The sequence below is a fragment of the Rattus norvegicus genome, chromosome 5, assembly GCF_036323735.1.
Source record: "Rattus norvegicus strain BN/NHsdMcwi chromosome 5, GRCr8, whole genome shotgun sequence".
NCBI lineage: Eukaryota > Metazoa > Chordata > Mammalia > Rodentia > Muridae > Rattus > Rattus norvegicus.
In genome coordinates, this window is record NC_086023.1 from 145,826,309 (window position 1) to 145,846,449 (window position 20,141).

Sequence of the window (20,141 nt, forward strand, 5' to 3'; positions counted from 1 at the left end):
TCCATGGCTTCCCAATCCGTCCAAACATCCCACAAAACTCCCAGGTCACGGACTGAGCCCATGGAGGCTTGAAACTGTCCTAGGATCTGGTATGACTCCTCCGAGTATTCCAGAGCTCCAACTCCTTACGGTCAGGCTTTGGGAGTGTGGGAGCAGTGACACTGCCTTCTAGGGGTCATCTGGTCACGTGGGAAGACAGCTGTGAGGAAGGATTACTAAGTGGGGTGGTTGGGCGGGAAGGGTAGATGTCCTGGTGTATATATATACACAGGCTGTGTGGATGTGTGCAGAAGTGTGCTGAGGCGGTTGTCAGGTGTGTGAATGGACGAGACAAGGATGGAGCTGTTGCTTCGGCGGCATCTGCCTAGATTGATGATACCCTGCGTTCAGATGGGACCTGGCAAAAGACAAACGCATGCGCACACGCACATGCACACACACACACACACACACACACACACACACACACACACAGACAGAGACAGAGACAGAGAGAGACAGAGAGAGACAGACACAGACAGAGAGACAGAGACAGACACAGACAGAGAGACAGACACAGACAGAGAGACAGAGACAGACAGAGACAGACAGACACAGACAGAGAGACAGGGGCGGGGGTTACATCTTAGTCCCTGGCATCCCTTGGCAGGAAATGCTAGCCCAGTGCAGAAAAGGCTGGAGAGAAATTAAACAGTGACTAAGGAAGGCAGGCATGTAACTGTATTCTGCATGTGCCTGTTCTTAATGGCTTTATATGTGTATAATCTTCTGTGATCATATCCATACACCCCACTGTCCTCTCTCATGCCCTTCTCACTTCTTCCCTGCTCGTTGTGGTGTGTGTGTGTGTGTGTGTGTGTGTGTGTGTGTTGGGGCGGGGGGTTGTGTTGTAGGAGAGATCTTTTTTAGGTTTAATCAAGGCTGGCTATATAAGCGCAGGTAGGGGGCTCTTCACTAGAACACAGGTGACTTCTAAGTGGCTACCCCACTGAAGAAAGCGACTCCCCCTCCATTTGTCTCTTTTCCTGCATGTACAGTTGTGTGCGCACTAATGAGGGGAAGGGTGCCCTGGGGATCTGTGTGTGCGGCATGAGAACCTAAGGATGCTGCCCGGGCAGATACGCAAGTCACTGTTGGCTCTTCATGGAATGGGCTTCTCCAGTGTAGAGCCTATTCTAACTTCTGCCCTGCAACCCTGAGGATGGATCACAGAGACCCCACCAGCAATGGGACTCTCCTGAGGCCCTTGCAGAAGTTACTGAACTCCAGAACTGAATACAAAAGGAAAGCGACAGGCAGGGGAAAGTGAGGCGGCCTTTTCCTCTATTCTGACTCTCAAATGCTCACTGAGTATTTTTTGGCTCTTCTGAGGGAACATGTGGGCACTCGAGCCTCCAAGCCGATTCCTTAGCCAGAATAGCAGCCACACGCAGGGCACCACCCTTCCTCCACTGCAGTGCAGCACCATCGACAAATCAGAGGATATCTGACTGGGATTCCACCCAGCTCCACATGCCCCGGGCATGTGAGACGGGAAGGCACAGCCTTCTGACCTTGTCTCCCACATGGGGAGAATCCCCCAACTCTGTGTTCACATGTGCTTTAGAGGAGAAGTATTCAGGGTCAGGTTAGCCCACAGATGTGGCCAGTGAGCGATGGGTAGAATGAAGAGGGAAAAAAAGAACGGAAGTTTGCAGAACGCCTATGGGGGGCCAGGTGCACCAATTTGTAAGCAGAGCTACTACCCTTGTCCTGGGAAGGAGGTACAGGAAAAGGTGGCTGAAGCTATTTAGAAACTTTGTTTCTCTTCCTGCACCCAGGGGCGAAGTTTGCTTCCGTGCAAGGTCAGCCACTGACTTTAAGTGAGAGATGGTGTTTCATGGCCCCAGACAGGGAGCCAAGGTGGAGGACAGGGTGGCTGGGGCTTGCTGAGGAGACCATCTCCATGGACACCGGATCCCTGTTAGGTTTAAACACCACTTCCCCTGTTGCCCTTGGGGAACCGTGAGACCAGGACCCCATTCTGGGAAAGGGGGTATGTAGAGTCTGCCCCAAAGCAGGGACACCTCCCACCTGAGGGGTGAAGGAGGAAGCCAGCCTAGTCATGTGGCTCTGCCTAGGATAGGATGCCCTACTGAGTGGACAGTTTTGCGGGAGGCTATGAGTCTCAAGCTTGAGGCAGGACCGCTCTCCTGCTGGCTGGATCCAGAGCCTCTTCTGATTCCTTTGCTAGGGTGAGTTCGGGGCTGGTCTGCAAGTGAGGCTATTCTATCGGCAGGTGGGTAGGGTGAGGGCTACTTACAGCTGTCCCTAAATCCAAAGCAAAGCCTGGCTATAAGGTGACAAATGAAAGCTAGAACTCAGTCGTTTGTCCTTCTTCTGCATCATATACTGTTGTTAACCAAAAGTGATAAGTTTACCTCTTTAGCAAGACTTGGGCTATCACCAAAAATTAAGAACAGGGTAAGCTGGGAGGAGTAAAGCTTATTCCTAGAAATGTATTGATTTGCATGCTTCAGAACAGACCGTATTTATAAAAAAAGAAAAAAGAAATTGGATGCTAGCCCTGGCATGAAAGCACATGTCAGCAATGCCAATCCTTGGGAAGCTGAGGCAGGTGGATCAGTCATTAAAGGCTAGCCTTGGCTACATAGTCATCTTATGTCAACAGCAATAGCAAAGTAAGAAACAAAACAAAACAAGGAAAAAGAAAGGTGTAGGATTGGGACGAAGAGGAGAGAGGATATATTTTAACCTGGAACATCCAGCAGCGAGCTGAAAGAGCATGGCTACTGTTGCTTTAGTGTTGATAGTGTTCTGCTGACTGACAGACAGGAACTCTGTGGACCTTCTCCCTGATCCAGCACCTCCTACAAGCACCCAGAGAACAGAGCAAAGGGTGGCAGGTGATACTGAGAGCCAAAAAGAAGATTCTAGATCAAGCCAAGCTAAAGAGGCCTGACCCAAGGTCACAGACATGTAGCAGGCACTGCTTTCCTGAATAGGAGGAAGTCTCTATGGTCTATTCCCAAGTTTTCTAACATGCTGTGTGTTTCCCAATTGGGATTTTCCCCCTTCAACCACTGCTGTATATGCTTTGCCTGTGGTGTGTGTTTGGTCCTGGGATTGGAGCCAGGGCCTTGTTCACACTACTCAAGTACGTTCTACCACTGAGCCATACAGGCCCCATAAACTCTTTGGGAAAGACGTCTGAGTTACAATATTAGTTACAATTATCATCCCTGTGACCAAATACCTGGAGAAGCATCAAGGAAGGAAGGGTCTGTCATGGCAGAAGGCACAGTGGCTGGCTACATTATGTCTGGTCAAGAAGCATAGAGTAATGGATGCTGGTGTTTTACCCAGTTCCCCGTTTTATTCACTCTGGGACCTGAGCCCATGAATGGAATTACCCATGTTCAGGGTGAGTCTTCCTGCCCTAGGTTCCTTGCAGATGTGCACAGATAATTCTAGAGCCTGTCAGGCTGACTGACAGTCAATCCTAGCCATCACATTTTCATCCTGCAACTAGACCCAAAGTACCCATGTGGCTACTGGGCTATGCAGTCAGCATTATTTTGCAACGTGTCCCCATGTAGCCTCCTTCTTTGTGAGTTTTATGCCTAAACAGACTTAATGGTCTCTGGGATTAGGATGTGGGGTGACGGAAAGTTGGGTCATAAAAGTTCAGAGGAAGAGGTGGCTCCCTGGAAACCTTCCTTACGTAACCCTCCACTGGCCCTCACCATCTGCTTTTCCAGTCCCATGGTACCCTCTTCTTTGCCCACCTGAATCTTCCTCATGCCCCCACTGAAACTGCCCCAGCTCTTCTCCAGGTCAAAGTCTTTGATATCTAGGAAGCCAGACCCCTCTGGCCACATTTGCCAGATGGGTTAAAAGATAAGACGCCCCATTTTGCCTTACAAAGGCCAAATTGTGCTCAACATGTACATAGCCCAAATACTGCAAGGGTTTTATTTATGCTAAAATCTCATTGATGTCTATCTGAAATTCAAATGTCCCTGGTTGTCCCTTGTTCCATTGGGCAGCTAGGTTCTGGAACCTGGGATGTTCTCGTGGTGGTGCTGTCCCTAGAGAATTAGAGGTGATGAATTGGAGGCCAAGGGTGAGAAAGCATGGGGGCATTCTGTTCTGAAGCCTTCTACGGCCTCATGAGAGAGATGCTCAGGAGAGAGATGCCTCTGTAGTATCCGTTAGCCTAGGGATGGGACCAAAGAGAGCAGCAGGTGAGGGACAGTAGCTTGAGTCTCAGGAGGACTCAGTGTATGCCAGTGGCTGCAGCACAGAGACCAGCCTGCTTCCGTTTTAAGCCCAACCCAGGTCCTGATCTGCAGCGTGGCCTTGGGCTCTACTGTCCCTCCCCCTCTGTCCTTCAGTCTCTTCACCTGTGGGAAGAGGACAGGTGTGGTGTGTCTGTCTACGTGAGACTTGTATCCAGATGAGGGCTGGTAAGGTGGCACAGCAGGTAAAGGGGCTGGTCGCCAAGCCTGCCGGCTTGAGGTCATTCCCTGGAACCTACATAGCAGAAGGAGAAAACTGACTGTTGGAGTTGCCGAGGCATGTGCCTCATGGCATGTGTGCCTCTAGCCTACCACACGCACACACACACACACACACACACACACACACACACACGTATGGGTACATACACTCACACACATGCACACACACTCTTTCATACATACACAATCACCTTTACATACACTCTTTCACACACACATAATACTCTCACAGACAGAGATACATACATATATACATACATACATACATACATGTATCCATGCATGCATATACACGTACGTGTCCAGATGAAGCTCTGAGCAGCACCCAGGGTCTATTAAACAATCCAATAGGTGGCGGCTCTCGAGATTCCTCCCTCTCCTTTAGTGCTCTAGATATGCTGCTGCATTTGGTAAAAGGGGCTCCTGAGCCCATGCTGAGAAGCAGCAGTGGTGATGCAGGTCAGACACCGCAGATCAGGCACAGGCTGAGTATTAGTCTTTCAGGCGCAGATGTCCACAGCCTATGGGCCCCCCTACCTATTCTGATAAATCAGGCTTGACTTCAGTGCCAATGGCTGCTTTCACACCACAGGAAACTGAGCCATCACAGTACATAGTTATTAGCTGGCCCTTTACAAAAGACGTCTGCCTTTCTATCAGTACTAGTTTATTGCATAGATATGTATGCACACATATATGTACACATGTCAATATATGTATGTACCTTGCACACATGTGCACACATGCATAGAAATGACATGGTTCTTCACTTATAGAATGTGTATATTTCATTGTTTTTTGTTTTTGTTTTTTTTACTTTTCTTTTTTTCGGAGCTGGGGACCGAACCCAGGGCCTTGCGCTTGCTAGGCAAGCGCTCTACCACTGAGATAAGTCCCCAACCCCTATTCCATTGTTTTTATTTAACTCACTCAATACATGCTTTCCCTGCCAGGCAGTAAGGCGTACACTAGCTGTATAGAGAACACTGACACTCAGACAGTCCAGAGATGGAAATAGTCATGTAAAGAAGGCTCACTGGCAGGCTCTCCTACAGGGTACATGAATGAATGAATGGGAATGAATGATGCAGCAAGTGGCATGAGATCAAAGCCCAATGTAACTCCACAAACGTCCACCTTAAGCTTACAGTGTGGACATATGTACATCTAAGAGAATTAAATGACGGGGAGCCTGGACAAGGAGTTCAATGATTGTGGAAAACAATCACCAATGGCCATGGGACAGTATTCTCTATCCTATCAAGATCTGTTGTTGAGGAGCTTTATGGTAAGACATTGTATTAACTGGGACTCTCTAAAGAAATAGAACTGATAGAATGAAAATTGTGTATATGTATAAGTCTAGATTGATAGATACAAAGACAGACACATAGATGGCTAGATAGATAGATAGATAGATAGATAGATAGATAGATAGATAGATCAACAGACACATACATACATACATACATACTTTCATACATACATACATACATGGATGGATACATGGATGGATGGATGGAAAGATGGATACATACATACATACATACATACATACATGGATGGATACATGGATGGATGGATGGAAAGATGGATACATACATACATACATACATACATACATGGATGGATACATGGATGGATGGATACATACATACATACATACACACATACATACATACATGGATACATGGATGGATGGATAGAGAGAGAGAGAGAGAGAGAAAGAGAGAGAGAGAGAGAGAGAGAGATCATAAGGGTGTTTATTCAGATGGTTTACAGACTGTGGTCTGTATAGTCCAATGATTGATGTCTCTCTTTCAAAAGGCCACAAATAAGGAGCTTCTTCTGTCTACTCCACTTGCTCTACCGGCAGCCTCGATCTGGTGCTAGATCCCTAAGGGATTCCTAAAGAACTCCTGGTGTCTGGGCCATGTTAGAATCCTGGAGACGTAGATTCTAATCCCAGTGCAGGGAAGCCTCAGCAACAGACTAGATGAACTTATCAACAAGAATGAGGGCCAGCATGCAAACAAACAAGTGAAACAACCCATAAGGCTTCCCTCTTTCATGGCATTTATGTGGGCAGATTTAGGCTGTGTCTTTTCACCTCAAATGATCCAATAAAAATAACCCCTCATGGATTTGTTGATCAGCTTGGATTTTAGTTGATTCTAGATATAGGAACATCGACAGATCAGGATGAGCTGTCACAGACACCAAGGGTGGCAATTGGCGTTTCACAGAGAAAGTGGTCCTTAACTGGCCTTTTGATGGATGAGTGTGTTTGCTAGATGGAGAGTTGGAGAGAGGGAGAAGGTGCTTGGGGTGAGGTGGGTACCTGTGCTTCAGAATAGTAATGACGGTGGGGACAAGATGGAGGTGCAGGAGGAAGGCAGAAGGGCCAACAGGGGTCAGATCGCAGATGGAACTCCAGCTTGGATTTAGCCTCAGTGCAAAGAAAGGTCTTCACAGAATCCTTTCACCTCTTTCCCTTTATTCCTTGTTAATCTGCCAAACCATTAATTATTCTCTAACGAGTGGGAGGTCCGAGAGGCTGCTTTTGGTGGTGCACCTCGGTGGGGTTCTATGCTACTCTCTTTAGCACTGAAAGGGGCAATGCATCAGAAGCAGGGGGCCTGATCGTGGGGAGAGTTAGTCCCACAGATCCGGGGGGGGATGGTAAATCTTCACCCAAGGAAGGAACGGTGGGCCTGCTGTGATGTTCAGAAAATAGGGTGTAGCAGAGGAGAGGCCAGGCAGCTCCTTTGAGAAGGAAAGGGCGTAGGTCTGCACAGGCCTGAGACTAGAGATTCCTGCAAGCCAGGCTGACTAGAAAATGAAAGGAAGTGGGTTGTCATAGCTTGCTGCCAATCTCGGCCTCCTCTTGCTACTTCCTGGAATTGAAGTTACAGTTCAGGAGCGTCGGCGGGATCTGGTGCTGGCATCAGGCTTTGGGAGATTCTGAAACCTCTGACCCCAGTGCCAAGAATGGCAGAGATCGCCAGCCTGAGTCATAGCAGCAGGCTCGAGGTGGAGGACTCATGTCTGACAAGTGTCAGGGGGAGCTGGACAGGAGAGGACCGCTGACTTGTGGGGTCTTTGGCACCTCTTGTCTTGGTGTATTTAACAAGATCAAGCTGCAGGTCCATGGGCCTGATTGTCACACTTGCTTTTCCTGAGGGGACAATGTGAGTCCCGCAGGTTGGGCCTTCATGTGGAATGGTCAACACAGGAACAGCCCAGCGGAAGTGTGAGGGATGTGGGTTCAGGGCCCAGGCACTGGCAGGCACAACCTTGCCCCTTGCTTTTTGACCTGCCTTGCACATTTGGCCTTGACTCAGCACCCTATCTTCCCTGACAACCATGTGTATCTCCCACAAGGGCTCTGTCCTTAGGTGGGTGGGAGGAGTGTGTGATCTCACCAGGCTGGTTATTAAAGTTTTATTAGAATTATTACCCACCGAGAATTATTCTATGAAATTAGACCAGTCGAGAACAACAACAACAACAAAGGCCTCCAATTGCCATTTTCATGGGATGTGCTTTGTAGTACGGTAGCAGCATAAATCCACGACTGTCAAATTAACGATCTAGCAGATGATATCTCATCCTTGATGTTAAGTTTACATAGGCATATTAAATTATATGTGAAAATATATTAGTTTTGGGAATGTCAGTGCACACCTGTAATTCTAGCACTTTGGAGGTACGGCAGAGGAGATCAGGAATTAAGGCCATCCTTGTTGTCATAGTGAATTTGAAGCCAGCTTGGGCTACATCAGACTCTGCCTCAAAAAAAAAATGCAAAAGAAATAGAAAGGGGAGGAAAGAAAGAAGAAAATCACACACACACACACACACACACACACACACACATTTTATATATATGGTGATGTATTTTAAATGTGTCTTATAGAGCAGACATGGGTAAGTATGCAGTGAGTAACATTTACAAGCCCAACAGCTAAAACGGTAGAAGTTGTAAAGGTGCTGAGCATCATGGGTAAAGCAGAAGGGCCTGGCATCAGAATCAGATCTCTTCCATCCCATCACCCCAGCCCCGGGCCCTCCCTGGCCAGATGCAAACTCACTGCAGCCACAGCCACCTCTCTTCACACACTGGTAGCTATGGGAAGACCAACTTCTATGCCCCATATCTTTCCCAGCTTTCCTGCCACTTTAAGGCAGTCACATGGCCATGAGACTGGTCTAGTTACTTGATGGTAGCTGAGGCATCAAGACATATAGAGGGTGCTGTGGATAGTATAAGAAATTCTTCATTATATGATGGGAGCCCAAGTCTCAAATTAAAAATAAAACCTGGCATGAAGTAGTTCTAGCTGAATTCCAACCACCGAGGACAGCCGTTGTCATATAATCACAGAGAATATTCTGTTGATTGGCAAGAGCCGGGCTTTGTTAGAGGGCAAAATTCCCCACTGCTAATCTACAACAGAACAGTTCAATGCCAAGCACAGCTTTAATAATACCGTCCTGGGCCATGTTGGGTGTAAATAGCCCACTCGTGATTTCGTAAGCAATCAAAGGGAGGTTTTACAGACAGGAGAGCAAGAACAACTTGCTATGCCGAAAATATTCAGGGGGAGCACAGCAACAATAACAAAGGAAAAAATAAACAAAAACAAAAACCTAAGAACGTGTGTGTGTGTGTGTGTGTGTGTGTGCGCGCGCACGCCTTAGAAAGACTTCTTTGTGGTGCATCTATAATGTGAGCCTATCCAAAGACCTTCATTAAACACACAACAAAAAAAGACTTTAGACATTATTACCCGTGACATTATTTAGTGACAAATGTGGAGGATGTTTATAATAATTTTTTTAAAAAAATTAGAGTATTAAATGAGGGTTCTCAAGTGGTCACCTCTAACTTCTAAAGACGTCCCCATCCCTGGAGGATTCAGGAGAAAGGGAACTCATGTGGAGATATCCGATCACTCAACAGAGCCAGGAAGACCTGGGTTCGAAACCAGGTTCTTCCACTGCTAGCTGCCTGTCCTTGGCCAAGCAAGCTGCTTCCACTCTCTGCATCAGCACTGTCACCTGTGAAGTGAGGACAACAAGCGAGCCCTGCAGGTTCCTTTGCTACATTAAGTAAATTTTTTACGCAGGCCCCGAAGTTCTCAGTAGGTATTAGAAATAAAATTTTAACTTCCACAGCAGCCCTACTATGTGTTGAATTATCTCCTACAATCTTTCGAAGACCTAGTCCCCAGTACCTGTCAAATGTGACCTTTAGAAATGGTCTTTGCAGAAGATGACTTTATGTCGAGGTCACAGGAGTGTATCCTGCCCAGTGTAAGACACAGAGATGTAGCAGGAGGACCTCAGATGAGCAGGGACTAGAGGGACGCCTCTACCTACTAAGAACTTCAGAGGTTGCCAGCAGCCAGGAAAAATGGGAGGAAGGAAGAAAAGTTAATTCGCACCCCAACCCCACACCTACCCCAGCAAGGCTTTCTTCTGTGACCTTCTGGCCTTTTTAACTATCCGCTAATGACAATGATAGAGTGTAGAGTGTAGATGTTGGATGCGAACCCAGAACTCGCTGAGCCCCAAGACAGCTCACTCTTCCTTCACTGTGTGACCTCTTTGGACCAGAGATTGGGATTTTAAAAGGTAATGTCAGGAGTGGGCCCCACTCATTACGGCTGGGTCCCAGTTGAGACCCATTTCAGAGTGGTCTGATTATGAACAGCTCATTAAGTAAGGAACGGTAAGCATTTGAGAGTGACTTCTTTTTAAAGAGAATCAACTTTTATTTATAGTGACGTTCCAGTCATTAATTTCAAAGGAAGAAAGCCCAAAGCAGAAGCAGGTTCATTAAAAATTTGACATTAGTAATTTAATTAAATTGGGTCTTTGCGTCTTGTTGCGGAAAATGAAACGTTAGTTCTACACCAGTTCTCAGCCGGTTTCCCGTCGGTTGCCTCCCCTCACCTTAGCTTGCTTTCTTCTCTAAATGTTTACCTGGCTCCCTCCACTCCCAGTACCCACTCACACACACCATATTGCCTGTGTTGTAAGCCAGCAGCACTAACCTGTGAGAAAGACTGGGTGAATTAGGAGTAGGGGATGATGGGAAATGCAAATGAGCCAAAAGCAGGGCATCTTGGGAAAAGTTGGGCGAACAGGCAGTAAGGGATCATAGGAAATACTCAGTGAACCAGCAATGTGGGGGTGCTCATATGAAATACAGCTGAGCCAGAAGCAGGGCATTCTGGGATATGTTCAGAGAATCAGCAGTAGAGGGTCATGAGAAATATAACTGTGCCCACCTGGAGGACCATAGGAAACAAACAAACAAACAAACAAAAAAGGGTCAGTGAGGAATCATGGGAAAACTGAGTCAGCAACAAAGGATTATGGGAAACACCCAGTGAGCTACCAGCAAGGATTGTGGGAAACAATCAGTGAGCCAGTAAGAGCTGAACATGGGAAATGAAGGGCTGTAGCAGAGGCTCATGAGAAATGGTAGCCAGGACCGACTAATGGAGTAGCAGAAGCATATTCTTGCACCTGGCTCATCTGACCTGTCAAGCGAGGGTAGAGAATAAAGTAGGAAGAACTCTTGGGTCCTTAAAATTATTCCAAAGCAAGCCTCCGCCCGAGAATGGAGACCTAGTCTACCTAGATAACCATACTCCAAACGCAAGCACAGTAGGCCACAATAAATGTTGCAACAATGAATGAATACATGCGTAGATGGCTTAAATAACTCATTCGTCCACCATTGTGCCCCTTTAAGTACCAGGCACTTTGCTAGTCTCCAGGGTCCACATGTGAGCGAACCCCACCCATTGCCATCCTGATCCCGAAAACCAATAGGAAGAAAATGTGGTCCGGGTAGCTTTTATCAGTATCACACACCCTTCTCCCACCCCGACAATCACTGCTGAGGAAAATGAGGCTCAAAAGCCTTATGTGACTCTAAGTCATGCAGGAGACAGGGAGAGCCCCTGCCCTCAGACCCTGACTAGAACGGTTCCAAAACCTGCCATTTCCCTCTTCATAAAGCTGTGTCCTTGCAAAGAAGGAGGAAATGAGGGGTTAAGAGGAGGGTAAGTTGGAGAAAGCCGTCTTGGGTCTGGCGGAGAGGGTCTAGAAAACAGGCATCAAGAGCAACATGGGCAGGAAGAAGATGCCCTAAAGGCTTTAGGGAGGCCAGGGGATGCAGCCAGCAGTTTGTTTTCCTTTTAGTTGCCCACTTCAAGGCCCCTGAGCCATACGTTCTCTTTCTAGAACCTTAGCGCATTTGTCCCACCTCTCTGCAACATCTTTGACCTCGGTAATTCTTGCTCATCTCAGAGTTCTGCATAGGTGTGACCTTTTTAGGAAGTCACCCCTGAGCCCCCTCCCGACCTGGTCCATCTCCTGTCCCAGGTGTAGGTTATCTTTAATGGCGCTCATACCTCCCCGGGGACTGAATGTTTGATTCACTTACTTTGTGCTCATGTGCGTGCCAGTCTTTGTCACAAGCCCCTTGAGAACCCGAGCTCGTTCAAATAGTTACCAGGAAGGCGCTACTGTGATCTCCGTTTACACAGCGAGTGACGGAGCAGCTAAGAGACTTTGTCTCGGCTCCAGGGAGGTTCTGGAGCCTGCGTTCTCCCCATTGTTCTGCTACGGGCTTCTCAGAATTGGCTTCATAAACTATTGCTGGCAAGGGGCAGGGGGAGGCTGAAGACTCAAGGAGAAGAATGCAGTCGAGATCCTGTGGGGCTGATATTTCCAGCCAGTGCTCTGTGGTGCTCTCTGGCAGTGGTGGGAAGGGTAGCCTGTAGAGGGCGGGCATTTTCTGACCATGAGAGAGGAAGCTAGGACAAGAGGGAACAGGGAACGGGAGACGGGAGACGGGAGACACGTGGGCACACAAGTGCTGTATCCTCCCTCCAAGGCTGACAGGTCACGATGCTCTTGCACTCTCACCGAGACCATTTGCTCCGGGTAATGACAGTACACACGCCAGGGCTCTGATTGCTTGGGCTTTGGTTACATACTGTACAGCCTGTTCCCAGCTCCCAACCCCCACTTTACACAGGCTGCCCTGATGAGAACCCCGGCATTTATGTTTGTCTCCCTTCCTCTCTGCTTAGCCCAGCTTCCCCTTCAACTCCCTGCACCTGCTCTACCACAGATGCTGTTAGGGTGGCGGTCACAAAAGAAAGGACATTGGGTTTAAAGACCAATGAGCAAGTGCGGAATGTACTCTATGACTCTTGTGTGCATGTTTTAATCAAGGCGGCCATGACCAAGAGGTTAGTGTACCCCATGGCGGGGGGGGGGGGTATGGGGATTCCCTTTTCTAGTAACGAGGATGGATGGAACTAAGTCAGGGCTGCATATGATCAAGCAGACTGCCTGGATGTTCCATTAAAATCCTCAACCTCTGACCTCTGGCACATAACCTTTGGTAATTGGTCGCTGAGAAAGAGAGCCGGTCAATAGTGGCCAGTTTCATTCAGAGAAGAAATGAGGGCTAGGCAGGTGGCCTGGCCCAAGACCTAGGATGTGGAGGCTCAAGCCCAGCTCACCAGCTACATCCCCCCTCTCTTCACAGTTCTCCCGAGTCACACTTGTGGGAACCCAGGGAGGCTGCCGAATGGTATCCAGCAAGGCTCCACCTTCAACCTGGGCGACAAGGTCCGCTACAGCTGCAACCCCGGCTTCTTCCTGGAAGGCCACGCGGTGCTCACCTGCCATGCCAGCTCCGAGAACAGTGCCACGTGGGATTTTCCTCTGCCTTCCTGCAGAGGTAAGTGCCTAAGAGGGCCTGGTAGGGCCTGGTGGCAGCTGGGAAGGAGGCCCACACCTCTAGTGGGATCTGTCTATGGGCAAAGTTTCACCCTTTGAAAAGTGAGACTTGGATTCTCTTTCATGGGAATCTCAAATCTAGGAACACTGAAGGTCCTTGGGTCCCCAGATGCTTCCCCTACGGTCCCCAGACCCACCTGGCTTCCTAGGCCTCGGATATATACTCCTCAAGTTACTCTCATATTAAGAAATTGAGTCCAACTTTGTGCCCTGCTCACTGGCCCCATCCCAGAAGTGCCTGCTTCTGTCCTGTTAGAACCATGGAGTACTCTCTCAGAAGATTCCCACTAGCCCTGTGCTGGCATTTTTCCTTTTTCACCTATAAATTCAACTTTTCTCCCAGTTCCAAGCAAGCCAAGACATTGGTCACACGACTGTTCTTTATTGTCCCTCCCCACTGATCATAGCCAAATAAGTGTCACTCATTCCTATTTGGTAATAGATACATAATCTTCTTTTTAAGAGCTTAGAAAATCCAGGAAAAGAAAAGAGGAGGGAACCAAACAAATTAGTGTGTGTGCATTTGTGGTGGTTTGAATATTCTTGGCCCTGGGGCTTAGCACTATCGGGAGGTGTGGTCTTGTTGAAGTAGATGTGGCCTTGTTGGAGGAAGTGAGTCACTGTGGGGATGGGCAATGAGACCTTCCTTCTAACCACGTGGGAGCCAGTTTTCTCCTAGCAGCCTTCAGATGAAGATATAGAACTCTCAGCGCCTCCTGCACCATGCCTGCCTAGACGCTGCCATGCTCCTGCCTTGATGATAACGGACTGAACCTCTGAACCTGTAATCCAGCCCCAGTGAAATGTTGGCCTTATGAGTTGCTTTGGTCATGGTGTTTGTTCACAGCAGTAAAAAACCTTAACTAAGAGAGCGTTACATTATCATTGTGTTCATTGCTGTTAACAAAATATCTGACAAAAGCAAATTATGTAAGAAAGGCTTATTTTGACTAGCAGTCTAAGGGGAATACAATGTATCGTGTGTCAAGGAAGCCATGCTGGCCGGAGCATGAGGTGGCTCATTGTGCCTGCAGTGTAAATACAGAAAGAAAATGAGAGAAACAGAGAGAGAGAGAGAGAGAGAGAGAGAGAGAGAGAGAGAGAGAGAGAGAGAGAGAGAGAGAGAGAGAGAGAGAGAGAGAGAGAGAGAGAGAGATGGATGGATGGATGCTGGTCTCCTAACTTTTTTATTCAGTCCAGAACCCCACGCAGTGGGATGCTACTGTTCACATTCAGGAAAATGTTTTCCCTGCTTGATTAAACTTCTCTAGAAATGTCCTCAGAGACATGTCCAGAGGTGTGTCTCCTAGGGGACTCCAAAGCTCATCAAGGTGTCAATCAAAATCCATTGTCATGCTGTCTCATCATCATCATCATCTTCCCTTTGCATGCTACATCTATTCCTAGATTAAATTATATACCTGAGTTGGCATTATTCTGCCTGTAGGAGAGTTTTAGTTCCTCTAAAGAACTACTCTCTTAGCTTGCTTCTTGTTGCTATGATAAAAACATCATTACCAAAAGCAACTTGGAGAAGAAAGTTGTTTGACTCACAGTTCTAGCTCATCACCAGAGAAAGGCAGGGCAGAAACTCACGCCACACATGAAGCAGGGCCCGTGGAAGAATGCTGCTTACTGGCTTTCCCTCCATGGCTTACTTGGGCTGCCTGCTTTCTTATACCACCTAGGACAACCTGCCCAGGGGTGGCATTGGGTGACAGCAAGCTACCCCAGTGCCCCTGCCACATCAATCATCTATCAAGAAAATGCCTTACAGACTTGTATACATTAGCCAATCTCATGAAGGCATTGTCCAGGTAACTCTAGCTTATGTCAAACTGGCAAAAAACAAAAAACAAAAAACAAAAAAACCCACAGCTACCATGGCCATTATTGGCCACCCCACTCCCACCCCCACCCTAGCTCCTGAAAGTCCTGCCAAGGCCTGTTACCCATCCTGACCTCACAGCTTCTTCAGTGTTGGCTGGCCCTACACACTGTCCCCACGGATATTGCCCCAGTCGATGGGAATTGTTCTGGCCCTTAGACTGCCTGACTTCCCAATGGCCTTTTGCACTACTGGTCAATGTTATTTTTAAAGCAAAAATCCCATTCATTCAATTTGACCAGTGATGACTCAGGAGCCAGACGCTGTGGCGAATGCCCGCTACCTCTGAGAGGCAGAGAAAAGACACAGCTGGCCTTTTACTGCACCAATGTCACAGGAGGAAGAGATCCTTTCTCCTTTTCCATGCCTTAAATATCCTTCTCCCCAGTATCCCTCCTTTCTGTTTACTTGTGCTCACTCCCTGTCAGCTGGTTCCTTGCTCCGCCCCTTGACCTGGGGCTGACGTCATTTAGCTCCTGGATTAAAGGTGTGTGTGCTAGGGCTGAGCCACACCACGACAAGATTTTTCCAGTTCACAATCTTGGGTTTCACAGTGTGATCAAATATCCTGCAGCAAAGCAATCTTTCGTCCCTGAATCCTCACCTTCAAATCCCACAGAAGCAGAACACACAGATGCTTGTGCGGGAGGGCCATTGGCAGCCGAGGTGGGTAGCTCTTCTGCTTCAAGTTTGAATTTCCTCTCAGACAAAGCTTTCCCCTTGAAAGACTAGCCCGGGGGCCAAGCCACTCTCACCTGCCTCCATCAGTGCGGTTTATTCTCAGTGGCAGAGATGGAAATTACCTGGCACACATACCTGTTCCCTTCTCCCCACTCACATGACAAGGCATCATCAATTGATCCCAGCACTGTCTCCTGCCGGGTGGAGTCCATCTTCCAGAAGATAAAGCACCACTTAAGCTTTGTTGGCACTACCCCATGCCTCTTCATTCTTCCAGCAGAACTAGCCTTGCCCAGGTTGGCCTTCCATGATGGAGCCTATGGGGACCAGAGCTACTGTCCCCTATCTTCTCAGGCCCCATATCTTGTTCAGGATCCACCTCTTTTTAAGAGGTAGCCTCAGGAAAGACCAAGCTGGTTGGGACTGACTTTGGATCCCTCACAACAGGTGTGGGGCCCTTTGTGGCCTCCTTCCATGTACACCTGCCCTTTTCTGTACTATCCCTACCCACACCCTGTCCTGGGGATGTCACCTTTAGCATACCGATCTTCTGAAGGGCATGTCAGAATTGTGACATGATACTAGAACCAGAAATGGAGGGATAGATGAAGTGCATGTGTGGTGACCCAGGAAGCAGAGACCTTTCTTAAACACTACAGACATTAACTGCTGTGATTCAAGACAGAAATTAAACACAAATATAATCCAAGTCTCATCCACAGAGCCCACATTTGTCCCATTACGGCAGATTTCCTCTGCCCATACCTTCTAAAAAATTTCCCCATCTTCCTCTTTCCTAACTCCCAACCCTGGTTCTACTTTGGCAACTGGGAAATTGGGAACATTTTCTGGACCCTCTTACCACCATAAAACCAACCCCGCTAAAACTCAATGAACAGAATCCCAGAGGCCTTTGCAGAACCACATTATTCACCAGATGTTAAGACACTGCCGGACTTACATCTTTGCACAGCAGATGAGTTACAAAAAAATATGTGGCTGTTCCTGAGGCTTGTGGCCTGGCCTTCCTGGTGCTTCCCTCTGCTCTCCCTTGGTCACTCCAGCTACCCCTAAAAGGCACAAGATGTCAGCCATCTCCTTTCTCCAGCCCCTTCTGCCTTGAGGCTTCCCGCACTTGGCCCTGCTTCAAGTCTTCTGTTCACTTTGTAAGTGCTTAAAAGTCTGGTTCCTCCCCACCCCCCCGATGTTGTGCTTCCTAATTTTCCCTCTCCCCCTAAGTACAGAGGAACCTTTTCCTAACCAAAGAGAGCTGCGTCCTTGGAAGAAATGGGGCTGACTGCCATAATGTCTTCTGCAAACCCCAGTAAACAGAAACAAATGATCTAGTTCCCACTATCCAGTGTCCCTGTGTCCTGACATTGGAGCAGTGGTTGCCTGCTGACAGCAGCCACACATCTGTAGTCCACGAGAGTGACATGTGTAGGATTCTCTCCTAGCACCCAACATCCTGCAGCTTCTCACTCGATCCTGATTCTTCTCTTCTCCTAGACTTCCCTCCTGGAAGCTCCCCCATGTCTTTCTGAACCTCCTATCTTTGGTATGGTAGCCTGCTTTGAGCTCTAGCCCAGAGGGAAATGACATTACTGCCCTCACTGGATGTGTATCACATTCAGTTTATCCAAACTCTGTTTTCCCCAAACCCACTCCTTTGGTTGACTCCTGCAGTTTTATGAAGTATCACTCCCTGGTGGCCAGGGGGAGCCACCCGTAGGCACTGTCCCATTCCCTTGGTCTTCTGCTATAGACTGGGTCCTTGAAAGTACAGGTTTTCCTTTGCAGACTGCCACCTACCAAAGCCACACACACTTCATCTGTCCTTTGCTGTAACAGAAGGCACGGGGTGACTGAGTCCTCCATTGCTTAACCTCACCCCCGGAACTCTTCCTCACTAACTTTCACAATATTTGTTTCTTTAACATGGAGCGCAAGACCTTTCTAGAAAAAACTCCAGACCAACGTGTCCCTGCCATTCATTCTCCTCTAAAGCAGCTCCCACCTGAGCCACAGGGAGAATGCCTCCATCTGCACACAGAAGAAAGCCTTAGGGTGCAGGCTCCCTGATGCCCGTGGGTCTGTGGCTGAGTTGTGGTTGCTCCTTTCTCTCAGAGGCTGGGGGTTCCCTCATACCCACAGACCTCTCCCTTACTGATGTATCCTTGGGAGCATAATGGCTCACAATCGGTTTTTCATGCTGTTCTCAGGATGTCAAACCTCCCAGGAGCAAAAGTACTCACTGGTTGCTCAGGCTGCGGAGGGGCCACAGCTGTGCCAGGGACCCCAGTGGTACCAGCTTGGCTGGGTTCATGCTCAGGAAGGACCATGAGCCTCCCCCACACAGGCCTCTCCAGGCTCGGTATCAGGAGTAGATTAGCCTCCCCCTGGAAAGCTGTCTGCAGTATTTGCAGCACCCTGTTCAGCCCTTGGTATCCAGCAGTCATGCCCCCTGAGAGGGAGATTTCTGGGGGACACACAGCCAAAGCTCTCTAAGCTTTGCTTGAAAGGCCCTGTTCTACTGAAATGAAGTGCCGCTGAAATGGGGGGTGGGGCACAGGATGTAAGTCACAGGACAGGCAGAGGGGGGCTGTACAGCAACCGGGGTTCCAGGCACGGCAGTCCTGAAGCTGACTCTCAACGAGCCCTCCTTCTGAGGATCCTGGCCCATCTGGATTCTGTCCAGCTAGCAGAGAGCAGAAGGCAGGGCCTGTGCTATCCCTTGATGTGCCTGCCACTCTGGACACATTCTCAAAGGCAGACAGACGTCCCTTAAGAGACAGGAGCGTGGTGGAAACTCTTTGATCCACAGCAAGGAAGACTATGTGTGTTACAGCAGCCAGCCTCTGACTCAAAGAGCATCAGCCCTGGATCAAAGAAAGCTTTGGGAAGAGGAAGAGAATTCAGAGGCACAAGGGACCAAAAAACAGGTGGGGGTCGGAGAGGCTGGCTGGAGCAAGATGGATTTGGTCTTAGAGCACCGTGACAACCACTGCTCGCTGCCACCAGACCCCTAGAGAATAAGCATTCTGTTAGCAGAATCTGGACAACAAGCTTTAAGGATTTGTGTGAGGGGTAGCTCATAGGCCTTGCTAATGAGTGAAGGTCTGAAGTTGACCAGAAAGTTCTTTCTGAAATGCACACTAGATAGAAATGATGATGGGGGAAGTGGAGGGTGACCAGGACAGGTGTCTGTGTCCCGCAGAATCACAAGAACTAAGTTCCTCGGGTGTTTGTGAACTGGTGACATAAGGAGTGCTCCTTCTGCAACTGAGGGCTATGCTGTGAGGACTCACTGGCAGGAGTCAGATATCCCAGACAGGAGTGTAGACAGTAGAGGACTCAGGGCTCACTGTGCCTGTCAGTCAAACAGTTTGCAGGTAGGGCACGTTGTTGTATGGACTAGGATTAGCTGAGACTGGGCTGTGTGGCTGCAGCTCTAAGAGTTGACCTCCTTCATTCCTGCAAGAGTTCCCAGCACTTCTCTTCCCCTTTCACCTCTGTTCTTTCTGGAGCAGGACAAGTCATGGCATGGGGTCTGAGGTTCCATCCCCTGATTCAGGCAGGTCTCCACCTTGTCACTTGTATCAGCTTGCTAAGAGGCCCTGGGCCAGCCACTCAGTCTCGCTGTGCCCATTTTCCCAGCAGTCACTGGGAGTAATGGCACGATGGACTTCAAAATGGACTGGGGTTCTGCTCATACATGCTTCTGGCGAAGGGCCTTGTTCCAGCTACTACTGTGATTCTCTGCCACAGACACTGCTGGCCAGCACTGATTGACATGCTGGCCCTGCTTTGTATAATTTAATCCTTACAGAAGCCTAAAGAGGCCATGGTGTTGCCAGTTCCTGTTGCGAAGGAAAGGGACGAGGCCTGGAGAGGTGAGGTGGGTGGCTTTGTTTCTGGCGATAATAGCAGGTAGAGAAGCTGGGACAACTCAGGGCTATGTTCCTAATGCCCCTAGTCTTGACCAGCGCTGCCCCTGTGGGCAAGGATGTTGGCAATCTCATGACCTCCACAGGAGACTCATAATCACAGCAACGTGTGAACGTGAAGCTCCTTCCTCTTGTTGGTGCAGTTCGAGGCCTAGGCTCTCTGCAGGTTGAGGCCGGGAAGCCTAATTCGTCTGCCTGAGCACAGCTGGGCCAAGCATGGTTCACGGAGACCTGTGAGGCAGAGAAACAGGTATGGACCAGGGCAGT

The 20,141-nt window shown here is 48.6% G+C and overlaps 1 protein-coding gene across 7 annotated transcripts in view; it reads left to right on the forward strand.

The window, feature by feature from the left end:
* The window catches only part of Csmd2 (CUB and Sushi multiple domains 2), a 569,993-nt gene that overhangs the window by 199,486 nt on the left and 350,366 nt on the right, over window positions 1–20,141 (forward strand). For all 7 annotated transcript variants that reach the window (XR_010066645.1, XR_010066640.1, XR_010066641.1 and 4 more), the window contains exon 4: window positions 13,105–13,299. Coding sequence is in view for 1 of the 7 variants with exons in the window: in XM_063288624.1 (XP_063144694.1) it covers window positions 13,105–13,299 (195 nt within the window). In the remaining 6 variants the exon portion in view is untranslated. The remainder of the gene's footprint in view (window positions 1–13,104; window positions 13,300–20,141) is intronic.